Here is an 18265-nt window from a genome sequence, read left to right on the forward strand (position 1 = left end):
AGGAATATAATTACTCAGTTTGATATTATTTCAGAGCCCCCGCCAGTTTAAAGAAAGAGCGGGACCGAAGCCCGCCACTGAGGGGGCGGGGCTTCTCCCTCGGCACTCACCAGCGCCATTTTCTCCTCAAGCACACGCTCAGAAGCTGGCTCCCCGGACTCTCCCCTGCTGATCATCGGTGACAGAGGGTTTTAAAGAGGGGGGGGGGGGGGGGGGCACATCATTGGGCGCAGTGAATAGCGATGTATCTGGGTAATATTTTTCTTTTTCCCAAGATTATTGGCGCTGGGTGTGTGCTGGCATACTCTCTCTCTGTCTCTCCAAAGGGCCTTGTGGGGGAACTGTCTCCAGATAGAGCTTTCCCTGAGTGTGTGGTGTGTCAGTACATGCATGTCGCCATGTCTGAAGCGGAAGGCTCTCCTAGGGAGGAGGTGGAGCGCATGAGTGTGGTGTCCCCGTCAGCAGCGCCGACACATGACTGGATGGATATGTGGAATATTTTAAATGCAAATGTGAATTTATTGCACAAACGTTTGGACAAAGCAGAATCCAGGGACAACACAGAGGGTCATACCCTGCCTTTCCCTATGTCACAGGGACCTTCAGGGTCTCAAAAGCGGCCGCTTTCTCAGTTAGTTGACACAGATACCGACACAGAGTCTGACTCTAGTGTCGATTATGATGATGCGAGGTTGCAGCCAAAATTGGCTAAGAGTATTCATTATATAATTATTGCTATAAAGGATGTGCTGCATATTATAGATGACCCCGCGGTGCCTAATCCTAAGATCCACATGTTTAAAGAAAAGAAGCCTGAGGTTACTTTTCCACCCTCTTTTGAATTAAATGAGTTATTTGAAAGTGCTTGGGAAACTCCAGATAAGAAGCTGCAGATTCCCAAAAGGATTCTTATGGCAAATCCTTTCCCGATCAAGGACAGGATACGGTGGGAATCCTCCCCAAGGGTGGACAAGGCGTTGACGCGCCTTTCCAAAAAGGTGGCGCTGCCGTCTCAGGATACAGCGGCCCTCAGGGATCCTGCTGACCGCAAGCAGGAGACTACCTTGAAGTCAATTTACACACATACCGGTACATTACTCAGACCGGCGATAGCGTCGGCTTGGGTTTGTAGGGCTGTACTAGCGTGGACCGATACCTTATCTGCTGATATGGATACGATGGATAAGGAAACTATTTTATTGACCCTGGGACATATTAAGGATGCGGTCCTTTATATGAGAGAGGCTCAAAGGGATATAGGCTTACTGGGGTCCAGAGCAAATGCTATGGCGATTTCTGCCAGGCGGGCGCTGTGGACCCGACAGTGGTCGGGTGATGCCGACTCAAAACGGCATATGGAGGTTTTGCCGTACAAGGGTGAGGAGTTGTTTGGGGAAGGTCTCGCGGACCTAGTTTCCACAGCTACTGCTGGTAAATCAACTTTTTTACCTTATGTTTCCTCACAGCCTAAGAAAGCGCCACATTATCAGATGCAGTCCTTTCGGCCGCATAAATCCATGAGAGCTCGGGGATCTTTCTTTCTTGCCAGAGGTAAGGGCAAGGGGAAAAAGCTGCCAGCTACAGCCAGTTCCCAGGAACAGAAGTCCTCCCCGGCTTCTACTAAATTCACCGCATGACGCTGGGGCTCCGCTGGGGGAGTCCGCTCCAGTGGGGGCACGTCTTTGTCTTTTCAGCCAAGTCTGGGTTCACTCTCAGGTGGATCCCTGGGCAATAGGCAGTTTCCCAGGGGTACAAGCTGGAATTCGAAGAGGTGCCTCCTCGCCGGTTTCTCAAATCGGCACTGCCGACTTCTTCCCCAGAGAGGGAGGTAGTTTTAGCAGCAATTCAAAAATTGTGTCTCCAACAAGTGGTGGTCAAGGTTCCCGTGCTGCAGCAGGGGATGGGCTATTACTCAACCCTGTTTGTTGTCCCGAAACCGGACGGTTCAGTCAGACCCATTCTAAATTTAAAATCCTTAAACCTATACTTAAAGAGGTTCAAGTTCAAGATGGAGTCGCTCAGGGCGGTCATTGCAAGTCTGGAAGGGGGAGATTATATGGTGTCTCTAGACATAAAGGATGCATACCTTCATGTCCCCATTTATCAACCTCATCAGGCGTTCCTGAGATTTGTGGTGGAGGATTGTCACTACCAATTTCAGAAGTTGCCGTTTGGGCTGTCCACGGCCCCGAGAATTTTTACCAAATTAATGGCGGAGATGATGGTGCTCCTGCGCAAGCAGAGGGTCACAATTATCCCATACTTCGACGATCTCCTGATAAAAGCGAGATCGAGAGAACAGTTGCTGGTCAAAGTATCACTCCCTGAGGGTGTTACAACAACACGGTTGGATTCTAAACCTGCCAAAGTCACAGTTAGTTCCAACAACCAGATTGCCTTTCTTAGGCATGATTCTGGACACGGAACAAAAGAGGATCTTTCTCCCGACGGAAAAGGCCCAGGAACTGCGGGACTTGGTCAGGGACCTGTTGAAGCCAGACAGGGTGTCGGTACATCACTGCACGCGAGTGCTGGGGAAAATGGTGGCGTCTTACGAGGCCATTCCATTCGGCAGGTTCCATGCCAGAACTTTTCAGTGGGACCTTCTGGACAAGTGGTCCGGGTCACATCTACAGAATCATCAGATGATCCGCCTGTCCCCTGGGGCCAGGGTATCTCTCCTGTGGTGGCTGCAGAGTGCTCACCTTCTAGAGGGTCGCAGGTTCAGAATCCAGGACTGGGTTCTGGTGACCACGGACGCGAGTCTCTGAGGATGGGGAGCACTCACACAGGGAAGAAATTTCCAGGGTCTGTGGTCAAGCCAGGAGGCTTGTCTACACATCAACATTCTGGAATTAAGGGCCATATACAATGGCCTTCGTCAGGCGCAGACCTTACTTAAGGGTCTACCGGTTCTGATTCAGTCAGACAACATCACAGTAGTGGCGCATGTAAACCGCCAAGGCGGCACAAGGAGCAGAGTGGCAATGGCAGAAGCCTCAAAGATTCTTCGATGGGCGGAGAGTCATGTAAGCGCTCTGACAGCAGTCTTCATTCTGGGAGTAGACAACTGGGAAGCAGACTTCCTCAGAAGACACAATCTGCATCCAGGAGAGTGGGGACTTCATCAGGAAGTCTTCGCAGAGATTGCAAGTCAGTGGGGTCTGCCTCAAATAGACATGATGGCTTCACGCCTCAACAAGAAACTTCCCAAATATTGCGCCAGGTCAAGGGACCCTCAGGCGATTGCAGTGGATGCACTGGTGACACCGTGGGTGTTTCAGTCGGTCTATGTGTTCCCTCCTCTTCCTCTCATTTCAAAGATACTGAGAATCATAAGACGAAGAGGGGTTCAGGCGATTCTCATCGTTCCAGATTGGCCTCGAGGGGCCTGGTATCCGGATCTACAGGAAATGCTCTCAGAAGATCCGTGGCCTCTTCCTCTCAGGGAAGACCTGTTACAACAAGGGCCCTGTCTGTTCCAGGACTTACCGCGACTGCGTTTGACGGCATGGTGGTTGAACGCAGGATCCTAGCGGAGAAGGGCATTCCGGAGGAGGTCATTCCTACTCTGATAAAGGCTAGGAAGGAGGTGACATCGAAACATTATCACCGTATCTGGAGGAAGTATGTGTCTTGGTGCGAAGCCAAGACTGCTCCTCCGGAAGAGTTCCATCTGGGCCGTTTTTTTTCACTTCCTGCAAACAGGAGTGAATTTGGGCCTAAAGTTAGGCTCCATTAAGGTTCAGATTTCGGCCTTATCCATTTTCTTTCAAAAGGAATTGGCTTCTCTTCCAGAAGTCCAGACTTTCGTGAAGGGGGTGTTGCATATCCAGCCTCCTTTTGTGCCTCCAGTGGCACCATGGGACCTTAACGTGGTGTTACGGTTCCTTAAGTCTCACTGGTTTGAACCGCTTCAAACAGTTGAATTGAAGTATCTTACTTGGAAAGTGGTCATGTTATTGGCCTTAGCTTCGGCACGGCGAGTGTCAGAGTTGGCGGCTTTGTCTCACAAAAGCCCTTATCTGATTTTCCATGTGGATAGAGCTGAGTTGCGGACTCGTCCCCAATTTTTGCCTAAGGTGGTTTCTTCTTTTCATATGAACCAACCTATTGTGGTGCCTGTGGCTACAAGGGACGTGGAGGATTCCGAGTCCCTAGATGTGGTCAGGGCATTGAAAATGTATGTGGCCAGAACTGCTCGAGTTAGGAAAACAGAGGCTCTGTTTATCCTGTATGCAGCCAACAAGGTTGGTGCTCCTGCGTCTAAACAGACTATTGCTCGCTGGATCTGTAACACGATTCAGCAGGCTCATTCTACGGCTGGATTGCCGTTACCGAATTCGGTTAAGGCCCATTCCACTAGGAAGGTGGGCTCTTCTTGGGCGGCTGCCCGAGGCGTCTCTGCATTACAACTTTGCCGAGCCGCGACTCGGTCAGGTTCAAACACTTTTGCAAAATTCTACAAGTTTGATACCCTGGCTGATGAGGACCTAATGTTTGCTCATTCGGTGCTACAGAGTCGTCTGCACTCTCCCGCCCGTTTTGGAGCTTTGGTATAATCCCCATGGTCCTTACGGAGTCCCCAGCATCCTCTAGGACATAAGAGAAAATAAGATTTTAAACCTACCGGTAAATCTCTTTCTCGTAGTCTGTAGAGGATGCTGGGCGCCCGTCCCTGTGCGGACAACATCCTGCAGGACTTGTATATAGTTGTTGCTTACATAAGGGTTATGTTTCAGTTGGATCAGTTTTGGACTGATACTGGTTTTGTTTCATACTGTTGACTGGTTCGTATATCCCATGTTATACGGTGTGAATGGTGTGGCTGGTATGAATCTTGCCCTTGGATTTACAAAATCCTTTCCTCGTGCTGTCCGTCTCCTCTGGGCGCAGTTTCTCTAACTGAAGTCTGGAGGAGGGGCATAGAGGGAGGAGCCAGTGCACACCCATACCTAAAGTTCTTTTTAGTGCCCATGTCTCCTGTGGAGCCCGTCTATTCCCCATGGTTCTTACGGAGTCCCCAGCATCCTCTACGGACTACGAGAAAAAGATTTACCGGTAGGTTTAAAATCTTATTTTTACTTTAATTCTTTTCTTGTAATCCTTCTACGTAGAGAAGAGCAAGTATAGAACTAGAGACCCGTAATGGACGACAAAGTAAAGTAGTGAGCTGGGAAAACACCGGTAAGACCAACACCCAATTTCATTATATCCTTATAGTGTGAGTAGAACGTTCATCTCCAGTGTAATAAGTGTGTCTACAGGATTGTGTTATTTCGCGGCAGAGAAAGACCTGTAGTAAGTTTGTCATTATTCGTATCAAAACTCCTATGGCGATGACAATCTTTCTCGAAATAACGCTCTTGTCTGAGGCTCCCCATCAATGATTAACGCGTTTCTCCGCTCAGCATCTATCGTGGTGACCGCTGATTCGGAAGACGATTGCTCAGATGTTGAGGTGGAGGAGGACGAGGGTATAACCTTTGTGGCTCGAGCGACAGATGAGATCCTCCACGGTGTTAAAGTCTCAGGTAAGACAGGAGCTTTAGACAGATACCCTGCTGGGAATTCATCTGCTTATGCGATCACAGCAATCCTCAGAGATGGTTTTAGGGCTCATTGTGTACACCATGGGTGTTCAACCTGCGGCCCTCCAGCTACTGTGGAACTACACATCCCAGCAGGCCCTGCCACAGTTTTGCTATTAAGGCATGCTAAAACTGAGGCAGGGCATGCTGGGATGTTTAGTTCCACAGCAGCTGGAGGGCTGCAGGTTGAAGACCCATAGTGTAGACCGTCTCTGCCGATCCACTGACCTGTGAACAGACGGCTGGCCATGAATGCTTTTGTTTCATCATGTTGTTATTTTATGCTTTCCACTTTGTAAGAAGTCAATGGGTTAGCACGTTCCATGTTACTTAGGGATTGATGTGTCACCAGCGACCCTCCTTGCATTGTGCTGGTAGTGACAGAGAAGAGGTGCATAGGAAGTTAAATATACAAAATAACATGTAAGCACATAAAATGTAAACACGGTCCATAGTCACACTTTTTGTAAGGAACATTGCAATGATCAGTTTTCAGCATATCCATGCAGTTCCGGTATAAAAGATAGACAGTGTCTAGTTAGACAGTCAATAGATAGACACCATATGTTAGACAGACATTAGGTCGACAGGGTCAAAAGGTCGACATGGATAAAGGTCGACAGGTCAAAAGGTCGCCATGAAAATGGCGGACATGAAAAAGGTAGACACCATGTTTTTTGCATTTTTGTGGTTTGTGTGGATAGTTTTGTCATCTGGGACCCCCGCCGCGCTCCCCACGCTTCGGGCACGATGGCTCGTTACGCTCGCCACAAGGTTTATAACCAACTCTATGCCGACATGGATAGAGAAAGTATGAAATAGTCCAAAAACATGTTACAATTAAAAAACAACAACATTTGTCTATCTTTTTTATGTCGACCTTTTGACCTGTCGACCTTTTTTCATGTCGACATTTTGACCCTGTCGACCTAATGTCTGTCTGCATATTATATTTAAAAGTCACATTTACATAAATACTTCACCTGGAAACCCCAACATTTGCCGTATGTAGCAGAGTCCCAGTACTTACATACAGCTCTAATTGAAAGCCTAGCAACTGCTCTGTCGGCTGTCCCCTTCTGTAAAGAGAGACAAAAACACTAAAAACACATACTGCTGAATGCAAATGTCTGCTAAATAGAGAGAATGGTGGAGTACAGAACCCTGCTACAGTACAATTATATAATAATAATAATAATAATAATAATAATAATAATTTCTCTAACGTCCTAGTGGATGCTGGGGACTCCGAAAGGACCATGCTGGGGACTCCGAAAGGACCATGGGGAATAGCGGCTCCGCAGGAGACTGGGCACAAAAGTAAAAGCTTTAGGACTACCTGGTGTGCACTGGCTCCTCCCCCTATGACCCTCCTCCAAGCCTCAGTTAGATTTTTGTGCCCGAATGAGAAGGGTGCAGTCTAGGTGGCTCTCCTGAGCTGCTTAAAAAAAAAAGTTTAGTTTTAGGTTTTTTATTTTCAGTGAGACCTGCTGGCAACAGGCTCACTGCATCGAGGGACTAAGGGGAGAAGAAGCGAACTCACCTGCGTGCAGAGTGGATTGGGCTTCTTAGGCTACTGGACATTAGCTCCAGAGGGACGATCACAGGCCCAGCCATGGATGGGTCCCAGAGCCGCGCCGCCGGCCCCCTTACAGAGCCAGAAGACTGAAGAGGTCCGGAAAATCGGCGGCAGAAGACGTCCTGTCTTCAATAAGGTAGCGCACAGCACCGCAGCTGTGCGCCATTGCTCTCAGCACACTTCACACCCCGGTCACTGAGGGTGCAGGGCGCTGGGGGGGGGGCGCCCTGAGACGCAATAAAAACACCTTTTTTGGCAAAAAATACATCACATATAGCTCCTGGGCTATATGGATGCATTTAACCCCTGCCAATTTTTCCATAAAAAAGCGGGAGAAAGGCCGCCGAGAAGGGGGCGGAGCCTATCTCCTCAGCACACTGGCGCCATTTTTTCCTCACAGCTCCGTTGGAGGAAGGCTCCCTGACTCTCCCCTGCAGTCCTGAACCACAGAAACAGGGTAAAACAAGAGAGGGGGGGCACTAATTTGGCAGATAAATATATACAGCAGCTATATCAGGGAAAAACACTTATATAAGGTTATCCCTATATATATATAGCGCTCTGGTGTGTGCTGGCAAACTCTCCCTCTGTCTCCCCAAAGGGCTAGTGGGGTCCTGTCCTCTGTCAGAGCATTCCCTGTGTGTGTGCTGTGTGTCGGTACGTTGTGTCGACATGTATGAGGAGGAAAATGGTGTGGAGGCGGAGCAATTGCCTGTGTTAGTGATGTCACCCCCTAGGGAGTCGACACCTGACTGGATGGTCTTATGGAAAGAATTACGTGATAGTGTCAGCACTTTACAAAAGACTGTTGACGACATGAGACAGCCGGCAAATCAGTTAATACCTGTACAGGCGTCTCAAACACCGTCAGGGGCTCTAAAACGCCCGTTACCTCAGGTCGATACAGACACGGACACTGACTCCAGTGTCGACGGTGAGGAAACAAACGTATTTTCCAGTAGGGCCACACGTTACATGATCACGGCAATGAAGGAGGTTTTGAACATTTCTGATACTACAAGTACCACAAAAAAGGGTATTATGTGGGGTGTGAAAAAACTACCCGTAGTTTTTCCTGAATCAGATGAATTAAATGAGGTGTGTGATGAAGCGTGGGTTTCCCCCGATAAAAAACTGCTAATTTCTAAAAAATTATTGGCATTATACCCTTTCCCGCCAGAGGTTAGGGCACGTTGGGAAACACCCCCTAGGGTAGATAAGGCGCTCACACGCTTATCAAAACAAGTGGCGTTACCGTCTCCTGATACGGCCGCCCTCAAGGAACCAGCTGATAGGAAGCTGGAAAATATCCTAAAAAGTATATACACACATACTGGTATTATACTGCGACCAGCAATCGCCTCAGCCTGGATGTGCAGTGCTGGGGTGGCTTGGTCGGATTCCCTGACTGAAAATATTGATACCCTGGACAGGGACAATATATTATTGACTATAGAGCATTTAAAGGATGCATTTCTATATATGCGAGATGCACAGAGGGATATTTGCACTCTGGCATCAAGAGTAAGTGCGATGTCCATTTCTGCCAGAAGAGGGTTATGGACGCGACAGTGGTCAGGTGATGCGGATTCCAAACGGCATATGGAAGTATTGCCGTATAAAGGGGAGGAGTTATTTGGGGTCGGTCTATCGGACCTGGTGGCCACGGCAACGGCTGGGAAATCCACCTTTTTACCCCAGGTCACCTCTCAGCAGAAAAAGATACCGTCTTTTCAGGCTCAGTCCTTTCGTCCCCATAAGGGCAAGCGGGCAAAAGGCCACTCATATCTGCCCCGGGGCAGAGGAAGGGGAAAAAGACTGCAGCAGACAGCCTCTTCCCACGAACAGAAGCCCTCCCCCGCTTCTGCCAAGTCCTCAGCATGACGCTGGGGCCTTACAAGCGGACTCAGGCACGGTGGGGGCCCGTCTCAAGAATTTCAGCGCGCAGTGGGCTCACTCGCAAGTGGACCCCTGGATCCTGCAGGTAGTATCTCAGGGGTACAAATTAGAATTCGAGACGTCTCCCCCTCGCCGGTTCCTGAAGTCTGCTTTACCAACGTCTCCCCCCGACAGGGAGGCGGTATTGGAAGCCATTCACAAGCTGTATTCCCAGCAGGTGATAATCAAGGTACCCCTCCTACAACAGGGAAAGGGGTATTATTCCACGCTGTTTGTGGTACCGAAGCCGGACGGCTCGGTGAGACCCATTTTAAATCTGAAATCCTTGAACACTTACATAAAAAGGTTCAAGTTCAAGATGGAGTCACTCAGAGCAGTGATAGCGAACCTGGAAGAAGGGGACTATATGGTGTCTCTGGACATCAAGGATGCTTACCTCCATGTCCCAATTTGCCCTTCTCACCAAGGGTACCTCAGGTTTGTGGTACAGAACTGTCACTATCAGTTTCAGACGCTGCCGTTTGGATTGTCCACGGCACCCCGGGTCTTTACCAAGGTAATGGCCGAAATGATGATTCTTCTTCGAAGAAAAGGCGTCTTAATTATCCCTTACTTGGACGATCTCCTGATAAGGGCAAGGTCCAGAGAACAGTTAGAGGTCGGAGTAGCACTATCTCAAGTAGTACTACGACAGCACGGATGGATTCTAAATATTCCAAAATCGCAGCTGATTCCGACGACACGTCTACTGTTGCTAGGGATGATTCTGGACACAGTACAGAAAAAGGTGTTTCTCCCGGAGGAGAAAGCCAGGGAGTTATCCGACCTAGTCAGGAACCTCCTAAGACCAGGCCAAGTGTCAGTGCATCAATGCACAAGGGTCCTGGGAAAGATGGTGGCTTCTTACGAAGCGATTCCATTCGGCAGATTCCACGCAAGAACTTTTCAGTGGGATCTGCTGGACAAATGGTCCGGATCGCATCTTCAAATGCATCAGCGGATAACCCTGTCTCCAAGGACAAGGGTGTCTCTCCTGTGGTGGTTACAGAGTGCTCATCTCCTAGAGGGCCGCAGATTCGGCATTCAGGATTGGGTCCTGGTGACCACGGATGCCAGCCTGAGAGGCTGGGGAGCAGTCACACAGGGAAAAAATTTCCAGGGCTTGTGGTCAAGCATGGAAACGTCACTTCACATAAATATCCTGGAACTAAGGGCCATTTACAATGCCCTAAGTCAGGCAAGGCCTCTGCTTCAGGGTCAGCCGGTGTTGATCCAGTCGGACAACATCACGGCAGTCGCCCACGTAAACAGACAGGGCGGCACAAGAAGCAGGAGGGCAATGACGGAAGTTGCAAGGATTCTTCGCTGGGCGGAAAATCATGTGATAGCACGGTCAGCAGTGTTCATTCCGGGAGTGGACAACTGGGAAGCAGACTTCCTCAGCAGACACGATCTTCACCCGGGGGAGTGGGGACTTCACCCAGAAGTCTTCCACATGATTGTGAACCGTTGGGAAAAACCAAAGGTGGACATGATGGCGTCCCGCCTCAACAAAAAACTGGACAGATATTGCGCCAGGTCAAGGGACCCTCAGGCAATAGCTGTGAACGCTCTGGTAACACCGTGGGTGTACCAGTCAGTATATGTGTTCCCTCCTCTGCCTCTCATACCCAAGGTACTGAGAATCATAAGAAGGAGAGGTGTAAAGACTATACTCGTGGCTCCGGATTGGCCAAGAAGGACTTGGTACCCGGAAATTCAAGAGATGCTCACGGAAGACCTGTGGCCTCTACCTCTAAGAAAGGACCTGCTCCAGCAGGGACCATGTCTGTTCCAAGACTTACCGCGGCTGCGTTTGACGGCATGGCGGTTGAACGCCGGATCCTGAAGGAAAAAGGCATTCCGGATGAAGTTATCCCTACCCTGATCAAAGCCAGGAAGGATGTAACTGTGCAACATTATCACCGTATTTGGCGTAAATATGTTGCGTGGTGTGAGGCCAGGAAGGCCCCTACAGAGGAATTTCAACTGGGTCGATTCCTGCATTTCCTGCAAACAGGACTGTCTATGGGCCTCAAATTAGGGTCCATTAAGGTTCAAATTTCGGCCCTGTCAATATTCTTCCAAAAAGAACTAGCTTCAGTTCCTGAAGTTCAGACGTTTGTCAAGGGGGTACTGCATATACAGCCTCCTTTTGTGCCTCCAGTGGCACCTTGGGATCTCAATGTAGTTTTAGGATTCCTAAAATCACATTGGTTTGAACCACTCACCACTGTGGACTTAAAATATCTCACATGAAAAGTGGTAATGCTGTTAGCCCTGGCTTCAGCCAGGCGTGTATCAGAATTGGCGGCTTTATCCTATAAAAGCCCTTACCTAATTTTTCATACGGACAGGGCAGAATTGAGGACTCGTCCTCAATTTCTCCCTAAGGTGGTTTCAGCATTTCACTTAAACCAGCCTATTGTGGTGCCTGCGGCTACTAGGGACTTGGAGGATTCCAAGTTGCTGGACGTAGTCAGGGCCCTGAAAATATATGTTTCCAGGACGGCTGGAGTCAGAAAATCTGACTCGCTGTTTATCCTGTATGCACCCAACAAGCTGGGTGCCCCTGCTTCTAAGCAGACGATTGCTCGTTGGATTTGTAGTACAATTCAGCTTGCACATTCTGTGGCAGGCCTGCCACAGCCAAAATCTGTAAAAGCCCATTCCACACGGAAAGTGGGCTCATCTTGGGCGGCTGCCCGAGGGGTCTCGGCTTTACAACTTTGCCGAGCAGCTACTTGGTCAGGGGCAAATACGTTTGCAAAATTCTACAAATTTGATACCCTGGCTGAGGAGGACCTGGAGTTCTCTCATTCGGTGCTGCAGAGTCATCCGCACTCTCCCGCCCGTTTGGGAGCTTTGGTATAATCCCCATGGTCCTTTCGGAGTCCCCAGCATCCACTAGGACGTTAGAGAAAATAAGAATTTACTTACCGATAATTCTATTTCTCATAGTCCGTAGTGGATGCTGGGCGCCCATCCCAAGTGCGGATTGTCTGCAATACTTGTACATAGTTATTGTTACAAAAATCGGGTTATTATTGTTGTGAGCCATCTTTTCAGAGGCTCCTCTGTTATCATGCTGTTAACTGGGTTCAAATCACAGGTTGTACGGTGTGATTGGTGTGGCTGGTATGAGTCTTACCCGGGATTCAAAATCCTTCCTTATTGTGTACGCTCGTCCGGGCACAGTATCCTAACTGAGGCTTGGAGGAGGGTCATAGGGGGAGGAGCCAGTGCACACCAGGTAGTCCTAAAGCTTTTACTTTTGTGCCCAGTCTCCTGCGGAGCCGCTATTCCCCATGGTCCTTTCGGAGTCCCCAGCATGGTCCTTTCGGAGTCCCCAGCATCCACTACGGACTATGAGAAATAGAATTATCGGTAAGTAAATTCTTATTTTTATTTATATAGCGCTCTTTCTCCAATAGGACTCAAGGCGCTTAACAGATACATAGCATAATATAGTACAGAAAATAATGAAGTACATTTTCATAAAATACAGAAGCATGAAGATACTAAAAGGGACATTATGGAAATGCTTGAGTAAACAGGAAAGTCTTGAGTCTACTTTTGAAGGATTCTATAGTTGAGGCCTCTCGCACTGTGCGGGGAAGTGAGTTCCCTAGAGTCGGAGCCGCATGACTAAAAGCTCAACCCCCAGATGAATTACGGTAGATTCTAGGTACTGCTAAAAGTCCTTCATCTACAGATCGCAGTAAGCGAGTGGGGCAGTATGGAGTCAGAAGCAACTTCAGGTACCTTGGGCCCTGGTCATGTAGTGCTTTGAAACTCAGTAAGCCAATCTTGAAGATGATTCGCCATCGTACAGGCAGCCAGTGAAGGGAGTAGAGGATGGGTGTTATGTGGCTAGAACGGGGCTGGTTGGTTAATAGCCTGGCAGCTGTGTTTTGCACCAGCTGTAAGCGCTGCAATTCTTTTGCTGGTAGACCAAGGTAGAGGGCATTACAGTAGTCTAAACGAGATGATACAAATGCATGTATGACTTTTGGCATATCATCTGAGGGAATTAAGTGCTTGATTCTGGCTATGTTCCTCAGGTGAAAGAATGAGGATTTGATTGTGGCTGATATCTGATGTTTAAGTGTCAAGCCACCATCCAGGACAATGCCAAGATTCCGCACACGATTACTGGTCTGTAATTCTGAATCCCCGAGTGTAAGTCCAGTTGGTTGGCTATGCTGCAGTCTTGTCCTTTGATGTTGCGGTCGTATCATAAGGACCTCTGTTTTATCCGGGTTCAGTCGCAGCCAACTGGCGCTCATCCACTCCTGTAGTTCAGCTAGACAGCCATTAAGGGTTGCTATTGGGTTATCAGTGCCCGGAGCAAAGGACAAGTACAGTTGTGTATCATCTGCATAGCAGTGGTAGACCAGGCCATGGCGCCTGATTATTTCGCCCAATGGGAGCATGTATACTGCAAAAAGCATGGGGGATAGTATAGAACCTTGTGGGACACCACATGGCAATGGCACTGGTGGTGATGAGTATAATCCAGATGATACTCTCTGTGACCTGCCTGTGAGAAATGATTTGAACCATCTTAGGACTGTGCCATCCAGACCACAGAAATGTATCAGTCGCTCAATCAGAAGCCCATGGTCCACGGTATCAAATGCTGCCGAGAGATCCAGAAGGATTAATATTGAATAGTCACCTCTGTCTTTTGCCATCAGAAGATCATTTAACACACACACCAGGGCTGTTTCAGTGCTATGTCTTCTCCTGAATCCTGATTGAAATGGATCATAAATATCATGGGTTGTCAGGCGGGTTTCCAGTTGATTTGCAACGACTTTCTCAATAACCTTTCCTAGGAAAGGAAGGTTTGATACCGGTCTGTAGTTGGTCATGCAGTCAGGATCTAAATTAGGTTTTTTAAGAAGCAGTCTAACAATTGCTTCCTTTAGGTTCCTATCAGTAAGGGAACCTGTTTTGTAAAATAGATGTTTACAGTTTGGAATTCTTTTTAAATCATGAATTAAACGCAGTCGGGTTATTTGAGAAAACACTGCCTGAGGAAGTGCAGGTCATCCCTGAAACGCGTTGCAGCAACACCAGCGTGAGATTACAAGTTTTATTTTACTTTTGTGATTTTTTTTCCGTTTTAAAACAACTTTGCACCTACTTTTTTCAGCCTGCTATTTTTAAACTAATACTGTAATTATTATTTTATTTATTTCACATTGTTTATTATCATGATACTGTAATCTCTAGGACAATAATATATTTGTGTCTGTTTTGTTTCCATTTTTCTTTTTGGAGATTCACACTCAAATTTCTGTATAAATGAAGAGCTACTTTAGTGCTACATTGGGTGCACAGTCTTTGACTTTGACATCAATTTATTCTACAATAAAGCTTGTACTAACCTCAATGGTTACTTAGATATCTGCCGAAGAATTATTATTATTTTTTTTTCATTTGAGAAAACCACTTGACACAAATTTTATATCCACAGGAATGTTGGGCGTCTGCCAAAGTCCACGAATTGTCCCTCCGTCACCGACCATGGCGGAGAAAGTGCTCCCATGGAAAGGGGAACCGGATGAGAACACCGTCCGCATCTCCTCTGAGACTACAAAAATAGTGCCCGTGGACCTACAGAGGTCCTGGAAGCAAAGCATCTCCTCACTAGAGAGTATCGGTTCTCCGCCAGCTCCAGACTTTCACTTAGAGGGAGCAAAGTCTTTGAGGCAGGATGCCCGGAGTCCTCCTATCCTTCAGACGCTGCCAGAGACATGTAGCTGTTTCCCTTTTACTAATTCTCCCTCGCAAGGAGTGAAAAGTCACTTTGACCCCACAGCCCCACAGCAGCAAGAACTTCAGCCATTAATGCCTAGAGGAGACTTTTCTTCTGGCTTTAGTCCAGTGTCCAGCAGACACAGCCATAGTAAGAGACTACTGCAGCTTCATCGGTCTTCTAAAATCTAATACTGTTTTCTAGATTAGGTCTGGCTAATAGTATACCAGAAATCCGGCCAGGATGACCGTTGTTGTGGCTGCTGGTCCTCCAAAGTTTCCCTGGACCTAGAAGTACAACCTGCAGACGAAACGTGTCAGCGGTGCTGGGTTGCTCATGCGTAAGGTGGAATCTGCTTTTATTGGAGTACATTTGGCCAAGTGCGCTGAGCACAACCACTTTCTACAGAGCCAGTAATGTCTCTTCATTCATGGAGCTGATTTTTATTGAAGTTTCGGTAACCAAATCTCACTGTAACATTTACACTCTCCGAGTTCATAGATCAGAGGCCATTGATTGAAATTACTATTGGGCTCAAAACTTTCCTTACGAACATACTTTTTGATGTGCCCGCAGGCACCCCACGGCGACAGCGATGAAAGTTTGTTTACATTTAATGTCTGTATGAACAGACACTTGGGACGCTTTAGGAATTTATACAATGTGTGGACCTGATTTCATTAAGTACATTTTTATACGTATTCTGTACAGGAATTTACAAGGTAGCAGGTCCTATATAGTTGTATGTTTCTTTATTTCACCCTCAGCAGAATTGAATAATTATTTAATGAGAGAGAGAGAAACTTTTTGTTGAGGAAAAAAATGTATGTAGTTTGTTTTACATAGAGGTGCGTTTGACACCACGATCTTCTTACATCATTATGAGAGTCACCAGCTTTTTAATGATATAACTCTCAGTCTTTGGCTTCCTGCTGCTTCCATTACCTTCCTCACATCATGTCATTGCACCTGTCACATACACCCCTGTCCTCACTGACACATCAATCATCTCCTGATATACTCTGTGCTGCTGGGGACCCTGCTCCTTCCACCATATAACTCTGTCTGTGGCTTCCTGCTGACTCTATTCCCCTCCCTTACATCATGTCACTGTCCCTGAGACATATAGCCCTTTCTGCCTCAACACATTACTCATCTCCTGAAATACTCTGTGCAGCTGGAGGACCCTGCTCCTCCCACTATATAACTCTTAGTCTGTGGCTTCCTGCTGCTTCTATTACCTTCCTCACATCATGTCACTGCCCCTGTCACATACAGCCCTGTCCTCACTGACACATCACTCATCTCCTGATATACTCTGTACTGCTGGGGGCCCTGCTCCTTCCACCATATAAGGCTGTCTGTCGCTTCCTGCTGCCTCTATTCCCCTTCTTACATCTTGTCACTGTCCCTGTCACATATAGCCCTTTCCTCAACAACACATAACTCATCTCCTGAAATACTCTGTGCAGCTGGAGGACCCTGCTCCTTCCACTGTATAACTCTCCGGCTGTGGCTTCCTGCTGTCTCCATTCCCCTCCTCATATCATGTCACTACCCCTGTCACATGCAGACCTGTCCCCACTGACACATCACTCATCTCCTGATATACTCTGTGCTGCTGGGGACCCCTGCTCTTCCCACTATATAACTCTCAGTCTGTGGCTTCCTGCTCCTTCCATTCCTCTCCTCACATCATGTCACTGCACCTGTCACATGCAGCCATGTCCTCATTGACACATCACTCATCTCCTGATATACTCTGTGCTGCTGGGGACCCCACTCCTCCCACTATATAACTCTCAGTCTGTGGTTTCCTGCTCCCTCCATTCCCCTCCTCACATCATGTCACTGTCCCTGCCACATGCAGCCCTGTCCTCACTGACACATCACTCATCTCCTGATATACTCTGTGCTGCTGGGGACCCCACTCCTCCCACTATATAACTCTCAGTCTGTGGTTTCCTGCTCCCTCCATTCCCCTCCTCACATCATGTCACTGTCCCTGCCACATGCAGCACTGTCCTCACTGACACATCACTCATCTCCTGATATACTCTGTGCTGCTGGGGTACTCCGCTCCTCCCACTATATAACTCTCAGTCTGTGGTTTCCTGCTCCCTCCATTCCCCTCCTCACATCATGTCACTGTCCCTGCCACATGCAGCCCTGTCCTCACTGACACATCACTCATCTCCTGCATGTGTATAATGAATGAAATCCATACCATCCTTTCTGCTGAGAAGTATAGCAGGCTGTCAGTCCCTCTGTGTCTGCTGCATTACAGATGCACTAGAGTTCTAACATGGCAGCAGCCTTCTGTGGGGGAAATGAAAAGTGCTCATGATGGGAAAAAAATTTATGTATATTAATCAGCCCAGCAACACTCAGTATTTGACTTCTATTAGTGTCATACAGTGTCTTCACTTGCTCTTTAATGAATGTTTACAGTATATACTCGTGGATAGCGATATCTATGAATTAGAATGGACATGTCTCCTGTATGAAAGCAGAGCTGTGTGCTTGTAGCACCAGAATAAACTGCTTTTCTAGCTGGTTACTGGAATCTGCCCAAAAGGAGAATCTGGCGTGTGACGGGGTAATTAACTAAAACCTGATCTGCCCTCTATTATCAATAAAACACTTTTCTACATCCCCAGAAAAAAAGCAAAGCCCTGTGATGAATCTTGGAAACAGGAGGCCTTTTTTCCCTTTCTCACGCTTTATAAACCTGTATTTCTATGGTGGCAGCATATGTATATATATATGTATATATGTAGCGCTTTATATCTGAACAATATTTATTACAGTATGATCTGACTCCATATAAACAATAACGATTTCCTTTGTGAGAGAAAATAAGAATTTACTTACCGATAATTCTATTTCTCGGAGTCCGTAGTGGATGCTGGGGTTCCTGAAAGGACCATGGGGAATAGCGGCTCCGCAGGAGACAGGGCACAAAAGTAAAGCTTTTACAGGTCAGGTGGTGTGTACTGGCTCCTCCCCCTATGACCCTCCTCCAGACTCCAGTTAGGTACTGTGCCCGGACGAGCGTACACAATAAGGGAGGATTTTGAATCCCGGGTAAGACTCATACCAGCCACACCAATCACACCGTACAACTTGTGATCTAAACCCAGTTAACAGTATGATAACAGAGGAGCCTCTGAAAGATGGCTTCCTAAACAATAACCCGAATTAGTTAACAATAACTATGTACAAGTATTGCAGATAAACCGCACTTGGGATGGGCGCCCAGCATCCACTACGGACTCCGAGAAATAGAATTATCGGTAAGTAAATTCTTATTTTCTCTATCGTCCTAAGTGGATGCTGGGGTTCCTGAAAGGACCATGGGGATTATACCAAAGCTCCCAAACGGGCGGG

The 18265-nt window shown here is 47.6% G+C and overlaps 1 protein-coding gene across 2 annotated transcripts in view; it reads left to right on the plus strand.

Moving 5' to 3' along the window:
- Nucleotides 1–17804, plus strand: part of SLC9A5 (solute carrier family 9 member A5) — a 362632-nt gene extending 344828 nt beyond the window's left edge. For both annotated transcript variants that reach the window (XM_063945599.1, XM_063945598.1), the window contains exons 14-16: nt 5118–5187; nt 5412–5534; nt 14594–17804. In XM_063945599.1, the coding sequence (XP_063801669.1) occupies nt 5118–5187; nt 5412–5534; nt 14594–15066 (666 nt within the window). In that variant the 3' untranslated portion in view covers nt 15067–17804. The remainder of the gene's footprint in view (nt 1–5117; nt 5188–5411; nt 5535–14593) is intronic.
- Nucleotides 17805–18265: the final 461 nt, after the last annotated feature.

Source organism: Pseudophryne corroboree, chromosome 11 (assembly GCF_028390025.1).
Source record: "Pseudophryne corroboree isolate aPseCor3 chromosome 11, aPseCor3.hap2, whole genome shotgun sequence".
Classification (NCBI taxonomy): Eukaryota; Metazoa; Chordata; class Amphibia; order Anura; family Myobatrachidae; genus Pseudophryne; species Pseudophryne corroboree.